We start from the raw sequence: 17,994 nt of genomic DNA on the forward strand, positions 1-17,994 counted from the left end.
TACATATTATTTTTGTTGTTTTGTAATTGTTTTGTATTGTGTTGCATCATAGACATAATTATGTATTCATTGCATTAGTTCTGCATATTAATCCTTTTACATCACTTCCTTTAGATGCAAATATCTTATAAATAATTTGTGCTAGGTTAATGTACAATTTTAATGTCTTTTGAAGCTTAATCATATATTTAAGACGTATATTGACTAATTGGTTCAATCTTCGTAAGAACAATAACTTTTTTATCCTTAATCAAATGTTTGGCGCATTTGCTATAGTTGTTTACATCTATTGTGCAGATGATTCAAAAACATGCCACCTAACCTACTTGAAAAAATTGTAATGCCGAGTTAAGCCTTCTTTTCTTTATAACTTTCAAGTCCTCAAATACTCCAACAAATGCATCCAAGTGCAAACACATTCAACCTCCAAGATCGTCAACAATTTAACCTTTTCTCACCTTTAAATCACATCCACAAACAAGCTTTAGTGGCTAGCTTTAATACCAAATGATGAAGTTTACTGTACCTCTTGAATTAGGACCTAGCAATGGAATTATATGATGCGAGATATGATTAAGAATTATTTTAGACAAAAAATTAGAATTTTTAGATTAAGAAACTATCAACACTAATTTTCAAAATTAAGGAAAATGAATTACCACTTTAAAGATAGAATAAGAGGATGGAAAGATTATATGAATAACACTACAAACAGTGATGTTTGATAATATAAGAAGATTGCTACAAGAATAGGAAAATTTTTATAAGATTAATAGTTGCAAGAAAAAATCCTAGCAGAAAAAGTACTTTCATTATATTTTGACTCCATAAATGTCAATCATAAATTAAATAATTTCTAAACTATTTTATACAATTCAATTTAGGAGATTGTCTAGTTTAACATAATAATACTTAAAATTAAACCTTTTAGCAAAAAAATCTAGTTAAGGAGTCATATTTAACTTTAAGCAATATATATATATAGTCATAAGTCTTCCTATGCCCTTATAATGAATTTTGGAATTCTTTGTAAGCTTAGACTTGGGCCTAAGCTTGAACTTCTTCTATAAGATACTTGTTATATATATAATATAAATTACATATAATTCTAATAATAAAGTTGACTTTAGACAAAAATTAAAAGATTGTCAATTAAAAGAAAAAATATAGAAAAGTAACATTTTTTAAATTTAAAAAGAGATAGATATTCTTTAGAAAGCCAAAATTAAATCAGGGATATTTAACAATATTAGTAAATAAACAAATTAAATGCATCATGTTTTAGCTCTCTTATGAAAAGAAACTAATTTATCTTACAAATTCACGTGCGCATGTATAATCAGATGTGTGAATAATATTTCTATTTCTATTCAAGATAAAATAAACAATACATACACACTTTATATCCAAAATAAATCATATATTTAATATATTGTAATTTTTTATTTACAAAATGATTTATAGTAACAATGTACAAAATTACGTTATTATTTACAAGTTATAAAACCAAAAGGATATAAATGTAACTATACTGTCTTGTATCTTATGTATGTGAATTATTTTATATTTAATTTTTAAAATTTAAATATTTTCTTATATTTTTCTATTTTAAAAGTCAAAGTACATATGTTTTAACTCACATAACAATTAATAATCTTGATTGATAAATTACTTGATTATTTTCAAATTATAAACTTATAATGTGAAGATTTTTTCTGTCCTATTTTGAAAAAAATAAAAAAAAATAAAAATTATTTTTCTTCAAATAGTTTTAATACTTTTAAAGAATATTTTTATATTTTTAAATACTTTTCAAAAAGGAATTAAATTCATTTTGTTTACATAATTTTTTTTTATAAAGATAGGTTTTATTTTCAATTGTATGTGATGTTTTTATAAAAGTTTTACTTTAAGAACTATGTACTCTAACTTTATTGCAAACCATGAGCGAGGATAAAAAGTTGTCGAGCCTGATTAATTTCAACACCCATTCATATTAAACGTGCACACCCTCAAAGGGTTCCTTCCTTATTGTAAGCTCCTTTCAAGACACTAATTTTCTCATTGCAACTGAAAATATATAGAAGCAAGGATAAAAACTTGTTAGACTCAACTGTTTTAATATTTTTTTTTCTTCTATTTCAAAATATGCTAATATTTTACAAAGCTTAGACTCAACTGTTTAAATAAATACTTTATTTTAATAATTAACCAAAAAATATCAAATTCTTGTAACTGAAATAAATACTTTATCTTTCCATAATTAATTAGGATGATATTTTTACAAACATTATAAGATGTTAATACCTTTCAAATTTATATCTTGATTAAGCTAACTATTTCATAAAGTTTTTCATTATTTTATAAAAATTTTAGTAACAACTACCTTTTTCTCTATTTCTCTTCCCTTCTACTTTCAATATTTCATCCCTCTGTCATCACTCCAATTGTGACACTTAAAAATAATACTTCAATGAAGACAAAGTGAAACAATCAATTTTCTTTATTAATCAATTGAGTGGTGTCCATATAATTACAAGGATGGTGATCTAAAAGTAAAGAAAGAAAACTTAAACACATCTAAAAGTTAATAAGCCTCATTCCCTACAATTCTGGGCTCGAGTACTAGTTTCATTCACATGACCTACCATCCTATGACGATCCATACTTAAAGCTCTTGAAAAATGGTGATTGCGAGTGGCAACAACTATTGTTGTAGCACTAACAACATCAAGTTATGATTGTGCCTGCAGTAGTTTAGCATCAAAAGATGTTACACGCTTATGTAAATGATTGTTCTCACCTTGCCGATAGTATAGGTTCGTGTTGAAATCATTAGTTGATCTGTTGGATTTTTGGCATGGGAGTCGGTTCTTGACGTATGAAAAATCCTCGAGTATATCTAATGTAGTCTTTGGGTTTGGGGTATGATCCCTAAAGAAATATTGTGAAGAGATTGCTTGAGAATTACTTTGGTAAATAATCCTTGGATCATTTGTATTTTTTATGTTTCTCTGATCATCTTCATAGTGAAAAATTGGCCCTACAACTCTCCCTGGTTTAGCTGTGGCAAGAAAAGAAAACATGTTTAACAGTGTTTTTGATGAGAAATATAACAACGTAGTATTGTATTAAACATTACGTTGCAACACCATAACATAAATTACAAGTTTATAATATCAATAGGCTATGCTAGTAAAAGGAAATTATGATCCTTAGAGATTCAAACATGCATAAACTTCTAAAAAATAATGCACAGCGAGGTAGGTAGTTTTCTTTATAACCCTATCTAGTAAGATAGTTTATGTGCTACATATTCTTACACTTGGATGGGATGGCCTTTTCTCCTAATATGTTACACTTTTCACTGATCAATGTAAATACTTTACATTGTGAGGTTTCAATGAAGTTTTGGAGTTGGCTTTTAGGTATATATTTCTTAACAGTAAGTCGTTTCATTCTTTTAGATCAAAATTAGAACAGGATGTATCGATCCATTTGATTATTGGAAAGATTTAGGATTTTCAAGACCAGTCAAAGTGAAATTTCGCCCTACCTCTCCGCCCTAACCTGCCCAACTGCCATTTTCTCCTAATCTATCATGCAACCATTGTTTGCTTGGCTTATGTCGCCTAGCCTCTTGATTCTTTAATATGTTTGGAAGAGAATTTTGAGAGAAAAAAAAGATGAGAGGATATGTTTTTTATTTTAAATTAAAAATTATATATTATTTATGATAATAAATATATATAATTAATATATTAAATTTATGTTAATATATTAAAAATTATTTATGATAATTTATATATTATATTTCAAATAAACGTGAATTTTAAAAATATTTACTTAAAATACAAACTTTATCTTCCCCTTTCTTTTAATCAAAAACTTCATTCCCAAACATAACAACTCTTTAAAGAAAGGGTAGGTGAATACAAAATTGTACAGGGACGAGGGCTGTTAGCAGTCTTCTATGTAATTTTCATTGTTCATTGTTCTAATCCCTCCTCTATGAAAGAACAGGAAAGCACATATTATAGTTTAAACTTATATATACCTGCTAGCATCTGTGGTGGAGGTTGTAAAACACTTAATTGAGTTCCAATATTTGATCTTTCTTCTCTCAAACTATTCTCATGCAAAACAAAGGTCGACTGGGTGCTAGGAGGAATCGTATTAGAATGAATAGTAGACCTACAAAAACAATACGTGATTATATTAACATATCCATTGGAAAAATATTTGGTAAAGAAGACAAACAAAATTGAACATGTGAACCAAAATTCATAGTTAGAAGTTAAATATATATATATATATATCATTTGGAAATCCTTCCATGGTGTTTCTTAATATTACCTTGGAAGAGAGACATGCTTCCTTTCTGGAGGAATCATTGGTCCACTTTTACCATGATTTTCCTCAAAATAAGAAGATTGCTTTCTGAATTGATCTATTTCACTGCAAGGAGCATATATCCGTAAATAATATGCATTTTATAGAAACATACATTATACTTGAGAAATTCTAGTATATTCAACCAAAGTATTTTTCGACCTGGGATATCGAAAGTTTGTGCCTCCAGTTCCATTTATATAATCTTTAAGCAATTGAGGATGATATTCCAATATTTCTCGATATACTAATTCTTTAACATCCTCCTTTTGCATTCGTCTCCTCTCGAATTCAAATTCTAATTTTGAAATTGGTTTACATGAAGGTTCTCTCTCAACTTTTGCCAAGCCCTTAAAGTAAGGATCAGCCAATGCCTGCCAACCAAACAAGCATTTAGGTTTCTTTTTCTTATATATTGAACAACAAACAACGTTGGAAAGATTGTCCTAAAATCAAATACTATATTATTACCAAGATGAGGCATTAATATGTAACGTAAAACATGATACCTCTTCTGCTGTTGGCCTATCATTTGGATTGAATGCTAGAAGCCTTTGCAAAAGACAAAGTGCCAATGGATCAGCATTTGGAAATTTATGTTCAAATGGCATAGGTTTTTTCTTTTGCATTTTCATCAAGTACTTCCTTGCATTATTATTTTGAACCTGCAAAATTTAAATGAAAGTCAGTGCGCAATAGTCCTTAAATAGATTTTCATGACAGTATTAACGTTATCAAGCACGTATAAATAAGATAAAGAGAAAACAAATGAAGAAAGTAAGAGTGGTTCATACTCCTGTAATAGTTTCAATTGATGGTGTCCCAAGAAGATTAGTAATCAAATCTAATTGATGCACAACAGTTTTGCCAGGAAACAATGGCTTTCCTAGCAGCAACTCAGCAAAAATGCATCCAATGCTCCATATATCAATTGCCGGTGTATACTACATACAAAATGCCAACAATACTAGAATATTAAATGACAATTACATTCCAATCATACCACTTCATGCATATAGACAAGTTGTCTAACACAATTACTTGTAGGACAGATAATTTAACTTCTCGAAGAAATTTATAGTTATCCCTAAATATGAATTATTATAATCTAAGTTGTTTGCTGTAAATCACATAAAAGTCATTTTATACAAAATTATATAAAAAAAATATAAGTAATCTAAATGAGATATGTTCTTTTTATATAACAAAAGCAACATCTATAAAGTCACTTAATACAATTAAACTACAAAATGCATGACTATGCTTAGTAAAATAAATATAAAAAATTTATTTGAAAATGTCTCCTTAGATATAAAAAAAATAAAATTGAACTATACATAATAATACATTTACATATTGTAAACTAAATATTAACATGACATAAGAACAAGTATGCTAAATAAGTTAAATTTTTATTGGTGCACCTAACAAATGAATCATGCTTATTAAGATTTTTTCTTATAATGTGTGTAGTCATATTCACTGCTATATGACTATTAGTATAGTGACGACAAAGAACTTTAATAGCTTCTTTGCACATGTACTTAGTGAGACGTAGTTGTCATTGTCATCGATGTCATAGACCAATTAATTCCTATTCCAAATGTGTGTATATACTTACTTTAAAATGTGATAATTGCATAGCCATTTGACAATTTTTGTATTTTAATATCATTAACATGCATATGATTTAAAAAAATTATAACTTTGTTACCTAAAACATTAACCAATAATTCTTCTCTCCCTACCTCTTTCATCTTAATTTGCCTACACACCATAAGAAAGAGGTTCCAAATGCCTCTATTGTCAACCTTGGAGAGTGGCAAAGAGAAAGGGATGATGAGGGTTTTAGTGTATGAGCTTTGCAGGTAAAGGGAAGAGAATAAAAAACCTTCTAAATAACATGAGGAGATAAGAGAATTTTGTTGAATTAGGTGAAAGAAAAACGAAATTGACTGTGTTGCTCGGTCAATATATACCACATGAATAAATGAACACTCTCATGGACCAATAATTTTACCAGAAAAATGTGTGATAAAAATTAATACACATATTGTTTAGCTTTTTTTTTTTCCCCTTACTTAAATAAATATCTCACCGATAGACTAGGGAACAAATTTGGCTCTCCCTCCACCGTGTATTTATATGGCCAAGTTTTAAATTTTTCAAAAATAATTTAATTTTACTTTAATTAACTTTCTAATGTGTATAATAGATAATAATCAACTTAATAATATTGTATTTAGCTTTATCATCTAATATTTTAAATTCTTGGATCGTCATGGTTTCTCTCTTAGCCGTGTCTCATTTATTTCTTGTAAATAAATGAAGTAAATACTTATATTTCTCTAAAATTAAAATTTACAATTATTATAAACTCAAAATTTATTGTTACATTTTATAGTCGTCAAGGAAAAACATATTATTTCACCTAAGCTATTAGCTTGCAAAATAGCTTATAATCAACATCAAGTTGATAGTGCTTTAAGAAACAATTTTTTTTTCCAAATAAAGCTAATCCAAATATCAACAATATTTAAAATTACAAATAATAACAAATTGCATTCCATTCTATTTCTACTGATGCTACAATTCCTCGTACTTTTCAAAGATATCACACGAACACCTTTCAAACACACACACATATATATGGATTCTTCTATAATTTTAATTTATTTAACAATAAACAAATTTTAAAATGCAGTTTATTTTAAACTCCATTAAAAGGGTGGAACCATGATTTGGCACAAAATCATTCCATTCCTATTTGTATATGCACTCAAAGTTGCTAACGGCATTTTATAATAAATAAATTAAATCCAGATGTTTGTGTTCTTTAGTGTCTTTCAAAATATCAAACTATAGAAAGAAATAATACTATCTACTCAAAGTTACTAATGGCATTTTATAACAAATAAATAAATCCAGATCTTTGTGTCCTTTTGTGTCTTTCAAAGTCGATCTCAAACTATAGAAAGAAATAATACTATCTAGTTTTATGGGAAGGGAAACATATAAAATATAATGTTAACAGCATAAAATCATTCATGTGTCTTTATCTAACAATTTAAGCTTTTGGAATAATTGATTCATGATAGGGTTTCAGAAGGTTTCAAAACCTCTATGAACAAATAATCTACTAAACACATATTCTAGCCAAACTATACCTTAGAAAAAAATGATCCACACAATTCTGGGGCTCTGTACCATCTTGTAGCCACATAGTCCTACAAGATGCACCAAAAGAAAGAGATGACAAACCTTGGTTGCAGCTAACTGAACGTAAAAAATAAAGATAATACTCATAACTTCTATATGCTCTATTTTCATTTCAAGTAATTAAATGAATCTACATACTGTCCAAAATAATGTTGTTGGGGTATCATTGAATGAAACTCTTGCCAATCCAAGATCACAAACTTTGAGTTTGCAATTTGCGTTTGCCAATATGTTTCTGGGCTTAAGATCTCTGTGATACACATTAGCTACAACCAAACATAAGCTTATTCAAATATAGTTTAGTGACATATTTTATTGAAATAATGAAGAGTAGAAAGAATGTAAATAGGATTAAAAGAATGAATGAGTTAAAAGCACACAATTATACACCTGTATGCATATACTTCAACGCTCGCAGCATCTGATAAAGAAAAAACTGATGATGTTCATGGGTCAAGTCATCATTAGCTTTGATCACTTGGTGGAGATCAGATTCCATGAGCTCAAAGACCACATAAATATCTTTAAACTCCCCTTTTGAAGGTGGTAACATGATCCTCTTAATCTCAACAATATCAGGGTGTCTTAATAGCCTTAGCAACTTGACTTCACGAAGGATTCTAATGGCATCAGAAATATGCTCAAAGGCATCATGAATCTTCTTTATTGCAACCTTTTTCCCCGTGTGTGTGTCAATTGCTTCAAATACAACTCCATAGCTACCCTTCCCTATAACCTCACGGATCTTGTATCTGTTTCCATCCCCATACTCAGTGAAAGACTCCAACTCTTTAATGTCCTGAAAGATATTAACTATAAAAATTCATATTATCTCAAATTCAACGATTCTAGAGAAAAATGTATCAAATATTCAAAACTCCTTGACCAATTCTAGAGATATCATGACTAACTTGAACGCTTATTTGAATTTTGAAGCCCAAAAACGAGCAAATAACTCTTCAAAACATATAAATTAAATGGAATTCTTGACATGTAATCACGTAATAGGACAACAAATAGTCAAATATAACATGTTTCTTATACTATTCCGACATCCATTTACAAAAAAAAGGATTTTATGAAAAGAATGGACGCAAGCTTTATTTTAACCATTATAGATTGCAAATTCTCCTCTTTTTTTGTGGCACCGCATATCCAATTTTTCATATCCTTCATCATAAAATAACCAATTCATGAACTAGAGAAAGAATAAACCCTCTTGAGTTGATTCTTTTGCATCATGTTTCTTTGTCTTTTTCGCTTTCGTTCTTTTTCCCTTCTTTGTTTTGTTGCAAACAGATCAAGGAATAGGGGAAAGACTTTTCAAATCACAGCTATATCCACATTCATGAGACAAAAAATCCTTTCAGATCAAATAGGAAACTTCAGGATGGAAATAAATTGCTATTCGAAGCTCCAAATTGACGAATAACGACAAGAATTTGAAGCTTCGAAATCTGTTTCCTCCAAACCCTAGAGCTATAGATTGCAGCACAAACCGTCCTCTACTTATAAGGATCTGAGCACAGAGAAGATAAGAGAGAAAAGCTAAGAACGAACGAGAGAGAAATATAATGAACAAAAAATCGAAAGAAGAAAATACAATTTTATTAATATTTATTTTAAAATAACATTATTTTTTGTGGCTTTGCCTTACTCGTCGTTTCCAGAAAAAATATATTAATACTATTTTGAATTTTGTTTAAATACGTGTGTTGACTGATTTTACAATCCGTTTAAAAAAATTAAATAGTATTAATGCATTTTTCGAAAACGTTGAGCAAGACAAAGTTAAAAAAATAATTATTGAATTATTTAAAAATACATTTATTTAATAAGATGGTTTTTTTTAGAGTAAAAGGAATAAAATTTGATCATTATATGTCTTTATTAATTGTTAAAATTAGGCTAAATTAGTAAGTTGATATCTTAACTCTATTTTGTTTTAATTCGGTGTATTAACTTTTTTCTCATTTTAGTCACTTAATATATAAAAATATTTTAAATTAACGGGGACATGGCAAGTTTGATATCCTAACACATTGCACATTAGATGTTAGAACATTTGTAACATCCTCGTTTATATACTCAAGTTAGGATAATAATAGTAGTTATATTCCTACAAACTAAAGAAAACATGATTTTTGAAACTATAAATACAAGTTTGATTTACTGAAAAGATAAAATAATAAATATTATTTTACTTAAATATCACTTTTCTCTACACTTTATATATAAATGTGTTAAATACATTATTTTTTTTAAAAAAAAGTTTATAAATCTTTTTTTTAATGAATGATATTTATCTAAAAAATAAATTTATAATAAAAAAATGAAAATGTTTATCCTCAATATTTAAGAAAATGAATATCTATCAAATAAGAAATAATTATTTACGTGTTTTAAAATTATTGTAAGTATTTATTTAATCAATAATTGCAAAAATATTAAAATAATTCTTTCAACTATAATATTATCTAAGTATAATTGACTTTATTATAGCAAATTAATTATACTCACCAAATTATTTATTTTTTATTCATGAATACAAAATATTCCTTTAAGAATTTAATTTAATAAATGATTAATTGTATCTTCTTACTATAATTAATTCAAATACATTTTATAACAATATGGATACTACTATTTGAAGTTGTTGAATTATATTTTTGTTATAGGAAGGTAATATACTCATAATAAGTTATTAGAAAAATAAGTTAATTTTCAATCAAGATATTTTTGATAAATATATACGTACATGTTTAGTAAGAATTGACTATATGATCAATGCTCTTAAATTATCCCCTTGGTTCACATTCTTAATAGGATCTTGTTCATCCTAATTTTGTTAAATTCAAATGTTTGATTTATTTTTCTAATAAACCATTTTCACTGAGAGTACCTTGGCATCGTCTGAATATTTTAAGTATTTATTATACTGAAAGTTAATATTTATGCTGCTAATTTATTTTATTAAGCAGATTTTTTATTCTTTATAAAAAAATTATACTTCCATTTTCAAGAGATTTTATTAATATTAGAAATTTGTTAAAATTATTGAATATTTGAAATATAATATTTTTTAAAAGAAAATATATTTCTTTTTAATTTCATAATGTATTTTTATAATTTTTACTTGAAAACAGACATAGACCAATTGGTTAATTCAAATAAATAACTTGTTTTGGTTTGTATAATTAAGGACCTAAATAAAGTTATTATAGATAACTTTCTCTATTTATTGTAGTTTGTTATTGAATAATATAAAAATATTATAGATAACTTAATTCAATTTTTTATATTGCCCCCTTGATTACGACTTATCCCAAGAGTAATGAATAATATACACAAATCCAATGCAAAATATATTTTTGTCACCAAGCACCCAATGCTTTCATTAGTGGAATCGACATGTTTAAGTCATACCTTCAAGTCTAGTGGGTGGCATGATGCCATGAGTAAATAATTTGATGTTTTGGTTTAACAAGGATCTTGGAAATTGTTTCCACGATCTCAAGCTACAAATCTAGTTGGAAGTAAATGGGTTTACAAAATTAAAAGAAAAGTCAATGGTGATATTGATAGATACAAGGCCAGACTTGTGGTAAAAGATTTCCATCAATGACTAGAACTGGACTATAGTAAAACTTTTAGTCTTGTTGTTAAAGTAACGACTGTGAGATTGGTCTTGTCTTTGATATTTTAGAATGATTAGCAAATTCGTCAACTTGATGTGAATAATGTCTTTTTGCATAGTGCACTACATGAAGAGGTTAACATGCAACAACTTCCAGGATTCATTCATCCAAAGAAGCCTCATCATGTGTACCATCTACGAAAATCAATCTATGGACTCAAGCAAGCACCAAGGACTTAGTTCCATACCTTATGTCAATTCTTATGTAATTATGGATTTATTAACTTAAAATATGATTCCTTTCTTTTTATTCTAAAAAATAACGATGCAATTTTATGCATTCTTGTGTGTGTAGAAACATAATAATTATAGGGAACTCCTCCAATAAAATTATTGACTGCATTGCAGTTCTTGTACATTCCTTTTCCATCAAAGACTTAGGGAACTTGCATTATTTTCTTGGTGTTGAAATGGTACCAACCCCTATTGGTTTATTTTTAAGCCAACATAAATACATTACAAATCTTCTAGAAAGAACAAAAATGCATGAAATCAAGTTTGTTCTTACTCTGATGTCAACAAGTAATTCTCTTAGCAATGATAATGGTTTATCTATTGTTGACAACACATTCTATCAGGTTACAATGACAGCCTTGAATACTTGTCAATGACTAGACCAAATATTGCTTTTTCAGTCAATAAATTGGCGCAATTCATGCAAAGACCTACTACCACTCACTTGAATGCTCTTAAATATCTTCTTTGGTATCTTAAATCTACTATTTTTCATGGCATAATGATTTAAATACCACAAGCTTCTACTCTCTTAGCATATAGCAATGCGGATTCGCCAAACAACAAAAATAACTTTACCTCCCCTTTTGCTCATCTTGTATATTTAAGGATCTAACTTAATTTCATAGAAGTCCTCCAAGAAACACGTCGTTGCTTGACCATCTACAGAGGTTGAATATAGATCTTTAGCTAACTCAACTACAAAGCTCTTCTAGATTCATTCTCTCCTTATTGAATTAGGTGTTACCACTTCTAAATCTCCATTACTTCTTTGTGATAATTTGAGTGTTATTTATCTTATTCATAACTCAATTTACCATAGTCACATGAAACACATCTCAATTGACAATCATTTTGTTTGAGACTTGGTAAAACATGGAAAACTCAAGGTTCATCATGTTTGTGTTACTGATCAACTAGCTGATTACTTAACCAAACCCTTATCAAAGGCACGTTACCAACATCTGAGAAACAAGATTAGTGTCATTAACAAAATCCTAATCTTGTGAAGGCGTGTTAGACCAATTGGTTAATTCAAATAAACAACTTGATTTGGTTCCTATAATTAAGGATTGAAATAAAGTTGTTACATATAGCTTTATCTAGTTATTGAAGTTGTTATAAACAAATTTATCTAATTGTTACAAATAGCTTTATCTAATTGTTATAGTTTGTTATATTTTTGAATTTCTTAGATCAATGCCTGTGCAATTCAATTATATATACTGAGGTAACACTTTGAGAAATTAAAGAAATATCAATTTGATTCAATTATCTATAGCAAGAGAATAACATCATTGATTTCATAATTTTTGGAATTAAAATAAATTAGTTATAAATTTTTCAATATGTTGGGTACTGAGAAGGGTAATATGTGAATAACAGAAAGAAACTCAGCTTCGTTTTGCTCTCTATAAGTGCCTAAATTATGCTTACACTTTTATATGAAAGTAGACACTTAAAGAAAGAAAACTCCAATGATTTATATTTTTTAGACTTGCATTTATTTAGTTATGAATTTTACAAGTTAATGCATGAAATCTAAAAAAATTTAAAAGTGTCATGTCCATGAAATTGTATTTTGTGAATATGTTTATACTCACCCTTTCTTTGTGTTGTGTTAATTAAATGTTCATGAATGCAAAATGAGTGGTAGAGATGCACCTATTAATCCTACATAAACCTTGACATTTAGTATGAGAATAGGAGAATAGAGCTCTAATAACTGGTAAATCTAAATTTTTGTTAGGTTTATAGTTAGTTTTATAGGAGATTTTTTCATAGGAAATTGTAATTAGGAAGATAAAAATCACATAAAAATATATTTATGCATAAATTTTAATTTTTCTTAATAAATCAAATTATTTGAATTTAATAGAGTTTCTATGCAAATTTTATTGTTGAATTAGTTTTGCAGGAAATTTTAAGAAAAACACATAAGTTAGAAACTTTAAGAGATTAAATAGGTTGAGCGTAATTACTTTGAGTGCAGAAAGTAAACATTCCAAAGGCATAGAAGTCAATTGAGACTAGGTGTAATCACTTTTAGTAGTGAAATTCTATAGACTTGGGGAGTGAAATATGATTAACGTAGCCACTTTCACCACCAAAAGTGAACTTTGCAGAGGTTTTATATATGGCAATTGGTGAGCATAACCACTTTGAAGGCCTAAAGTGATCACTTTAAGGCAATTATATTTGGCTACTCTACGCATAATCACTCTTGGTATCAAAAGTAATTCTTCCAAAGCTTTCGGTTGAGAAAAGAGTTGCGTGTGATTACTTTCACCACTGAAAGTGATTACTTCAAAGAGCAATTGTGGCTAAGACTTGAGCGTAAACACTTTCAGAACTAAAAGTGAAAGTTTCAAAGAATAAGGATGTCTACAAATAAACATTTTCAGTACCAAAAGTTAAAGTTCCAGAGAACAAGGATAAGAAAGAGTCTGCGCGTAAACACTTTCAGTACGAAAAGTAAAAGTTCTAAAGAACAAGGATGAGAAAATAGCCGCGCGTAGCTACTCTGGACATAAAAAGTGATCACATCAGAAGTACGAAAAAGTTATAAATAGCTTGAAACTCAGATTTTAACGGATTTTTTTTGCTCAATTTTTCTTTTTCACACTCTTAGAAAGATAGAGAAAGAGGTTTTGAGGCAAATTTCAAGGCTCAATTCTAGAGAAATCAGGATTAAAACTTGGATTCATAGAGTTTTTCTGCATCTTCTCTTCTACTCTTACTTTCTCTCATTTTTTTAGAATGATGTTTTGATTTTGTTTTGTTAGGGATTGATGAATCCTATTTGAAAATTGTAAATTAGTTGTGGATATGAGTTCTATTTTTTTTATTATGTTGAATATTCAATTCTTTCCTCAATGCAATTCTTGAATTAGCTATTCAATTGAATTAAACATAGAGATCTTACATGAATGGAAGTTAAGTGAACATCTCGTATCTGAATTGAATCTCTTGTGGTCTATTGATTTCTCATTCTTAATGCAATATTTGATTGATTTACATATCAAGAATTAGAGTAATTGATTAGATATTAGGATCATTGAGTCAATGAATTGAACTTTAATTAACTTAGTGAAATTGATAATCAATCAATTAAGGTACTTAAGAAGTTAGATAGCAATCAGTTTTGCAATTAACGAATAGATGAAACTAATCCTAACTTCATTTGTATAGTAACTTCCTTTGGAAACCTTCACTCTGATTTCTATTTCACTTCTACTTTATTGCACTTTTATGTTCTTGTCTCAAACATTCAAACCTTATCAAAAAAATTTATTAGCTCAAATAATTTTTAATCTTGCGAATTGGTAATTAATTGTATCAATCCTTGCGAATGATACTCAAAACTCACAATTCTGTATTTTATTACTTGCTACAACTACTTAGTACACTTGCTAAATATATTTTCAAAGTGAACAATAATGCTAACCAAATGATTATATTTACAAGTTTTATTATGTTAACTATATTTGTTATGAATAATCCTCATGTTGCATACAAGGCCTAACAAGAGTTGAGGTTCCTTTTCTCCTTTATTACATAGCAACCTATTTGGTACTTGATCACTGTTCTCTTAATGGATTAGATGATTGAGAACAAAGGGGCAAGTGGGGATGAAAAATTATATGTATACTATGTCTGCTTGGACTTATCTTCATACATTCTTTTTTTTTTTTTTCGGATTCTATTATATTTGAATAAATAAGAAACTTAGAAGGTTTGTAATATATGTTATCATGCATTATAGATATGACACCTATAAGATATTGATATGTATAATATAAGTATAGCATGTTAAATTAAATTTTTTTAAGTTAATAAATTTTACCCTTGGTGTTTGAGATGATAATTGAGATAAAACTATTAATGGTAATAGGGATGTCTCATTATAAACCATGTATTTCAAATCTACAATTTTCTCTAGAAATTTAACTATTAATATCAATTTTCAATGGAAACACTAACTTTCATAGTCTTCAAGAGAAATTTTAAATTAATGATACATAAATATTCTAGATTTTGAATACTATTTTCATAATAAAAAAAACAATATCATCATTTTTAAAATAAAATTCATTCTTCCAAAATACAATAACTTATCTTTATACAAACTTATTATCATATTAGGTAAATCAAATGTCACCCAATAATTAAAAAGATCATATGTATCTTCATATGATGATTCAATCTCTATAATCTTCACATAATTATCTTTTTTGCCATTTCTTCTTTAAATTTATCCTTCGTCGTAATCTTTATCATCAAATCCTTGCATGTAGCATAGGCTTGCTTTATCTCTTCCATTTGCACTATTTGGGATAAGTGTTAAAAAAGTTTTTGTTAGAATTCAATTCCTTACTTATTTAAAATGTTAGGATTTAGTTTCTCCTATTAATTTTCGTTTATTAAGTGATGAGTTGGATAACAAAGATTCAACTCCTCATTGTTACATCAATCATTTAATTTTTTTAATATTATTTAAAATATAACTTTGCAAAAAAGTTTATTTTTTTTGTTGTGTCTCTTATTTTACTTTCTTTTTCTCCTTTCTCACATGGTTCTTTCAGACTTTTTTGTCTACTTGCTTTAAAGGGAGGTTGGGCATAATTAATTAATAATTAACATTAACTTGAATTGCAGAAGTGAACATTGGAGGAGAAGAAGAGGAATGTGGCTAAAATAATATAAATATTTTTTAGAAACTTTTATATTGATATTAATTTTTATATAATAAAATATTAAAAATAATTAAAAAGAATGTCGCCAAAAATGTTTAGGATTTTTTGAATAAGTATTATATTTAAAATAATATAAATATTTTAATTTTTAAATATTAATTTGTATATAATAAAATATTAACAATAATTAAATAATGTAAGACAATGATAAGTTTGATCTTATTATCTAGTTCAATACTTAATAGGGAGGAGAAGTTGATATAGCATCTTTACTTTATTATTTAATTTATGTAATATTTTATAACAAATAAAAGAAAATAAAGTGAACTTCTTTATACTTATAGTGTGAAAATTTGACAAGAATTAAAGCTTACATTTATATTATTCAATTTATGTAAATGCAAAAATATTCAAAATGATATACGATAAACATTCACCATTACATTATAACTTACTAAATAAAAATTTACACTTGAATAGTAAAAAATATATACATATATTGAATTTTCATTCTGATACAAAAGTTTGATATTTACAAATCATAATCCCAAAAATATATTAAGACTTCATTTATATAATTACAAAATCAAAATGATTTAAGTTCTAATGAGCAATCTATCTTCATACTAATAACACGGAAGGTATGACTATAGTCATTATCCTCAAACCAACCATTTATTTCTTTCAGCTCTTTCGATGTCAGATTTTAATTCATCATAGAAATCTCTAGCATCTATAACAACCTTCGTACTAGTCATCTGCTCTCTAGTAAATGTAACTAGTCTTCCCATATGATCGTGGTCATGGAAGGTGTAAACATAGTTTACAATTGTTGGTGTTCGAACTGTCCTTCTCTATATAAGCTGAGGGTGTGGTGGATCTTACTACTAATAAGATATGAAAAAGGAACATTGTACCTTATTGTCATCTCTAAGGTAAAAACATCTTTAGATCCATTTTCATTATCTATTACAAATTTACAATGGTAAACCTATTGTCATTTCCTAAATACATAATTTAACTACTTTTTACTGTCCAGTCTGTCAGTCTATAGTCTATGTGAAGTGGTTATCTTTGTTTCCTGAAAATATTAGTAAGGATGTGTTCTATTCTCACCACTAAAACATAATCAACATACAATTTGAATTTCCACAATATCAAATACAATACAACATACATTAATAACACCATAAACTCATGTACATTAATAACTCATGTACGTCAATTATATGCACTGTGATCATAGTCAAACGTTGCCTTTTGCATTGCATGAGGTCTTACACATGTAAGTGAATAGTTGCTAGTTAGCTCATATATACAAATACAACGCATATAGTAATAGGTCCTTTAGCAAAAGTATAATCAAGAGTCTATTCAAGAAATGAGTGTGCTTTCACTTTCATTAGTTTATTTATAACCACTATGAATAACATTCACTACCCTCAATTCTCCCATATTTTAAAAATCGTCTTCTAACTCTATACTCTCAATGTATCTTTGTAATTATTCACATTCATTTTCCTTTCATCAACTTTCACTAATAATACACTTTCCTCTATTCATTTCTCATCACTTAGTTAAACAAATAGTGCCTAAGGTATGGCACTTTCGGACTTAGTCCAAATCATGTACTCTTAATAAAATATACTTTAGTCATACAAGGAACAATAAAAAAATATGCATCATAAAGTTCATTCACTTTCACAAACAACAAGAAATCTAGTTTAAACATATATTTATGAAATAAGAAGCACA

General features: G+C 27.6%; 1 protein-coding gene across 1 annotated transcript; it reads right to left on the minus strand.

Annotated features, from left to right (window-relative positions):
• Positions 1 to 2,698: 2,698 nt before the first annotated feature.
• Positions 2,699 to 8,356, minus strand: LOC113864371 (mitogen-activated protein kinase 19-like). Its single transcript, XM_027497996.1, has 9 exons — positions 8,002 to 8,356; positions 7,750 to 7,877; positions 7,560 to 7,619; positions 5,187 to 5,336; positions 4,902 to 5,057; positions 4,555 to 4,766; positions 4,357 to 4,458; positions 4,058 to 4,194; positions 2,699 to 3,064 (listed from the first exon to the last, which is right to left on the minus strand). The coding sequence occupies exons 1-9, from the start codon at positions 8,162 to 8,164 to the stop codon at positions 2,736 to 2,738; spliced, it is 1,437 nt and encodes a 478-aa protein (XP_027353797.1). The 5' UTR covers positions 8,165 to 8,356; the 3' UTR covers positions 2,699 to 2,735.
• Between the last annotated feature and the right edge of the window lie 9,638 nt (positions 8,357 to 17,994).

Source organism: Abrus precatorius, unplaced genomic scaffold, assembly GCF_003935025.1.
Source record: "Abrus precatorius isolate BTA unplaced genomic scaffold, Abrus_2018 Scaffold4, whole genome shotgun sequence".
NCBI classification, from domain to species: Eukaryota; Viridiplantae; Streptophyta; class Magnoliopsida; order Fabales; family Fabaceae; genus Abrus; species Abrus precatorius.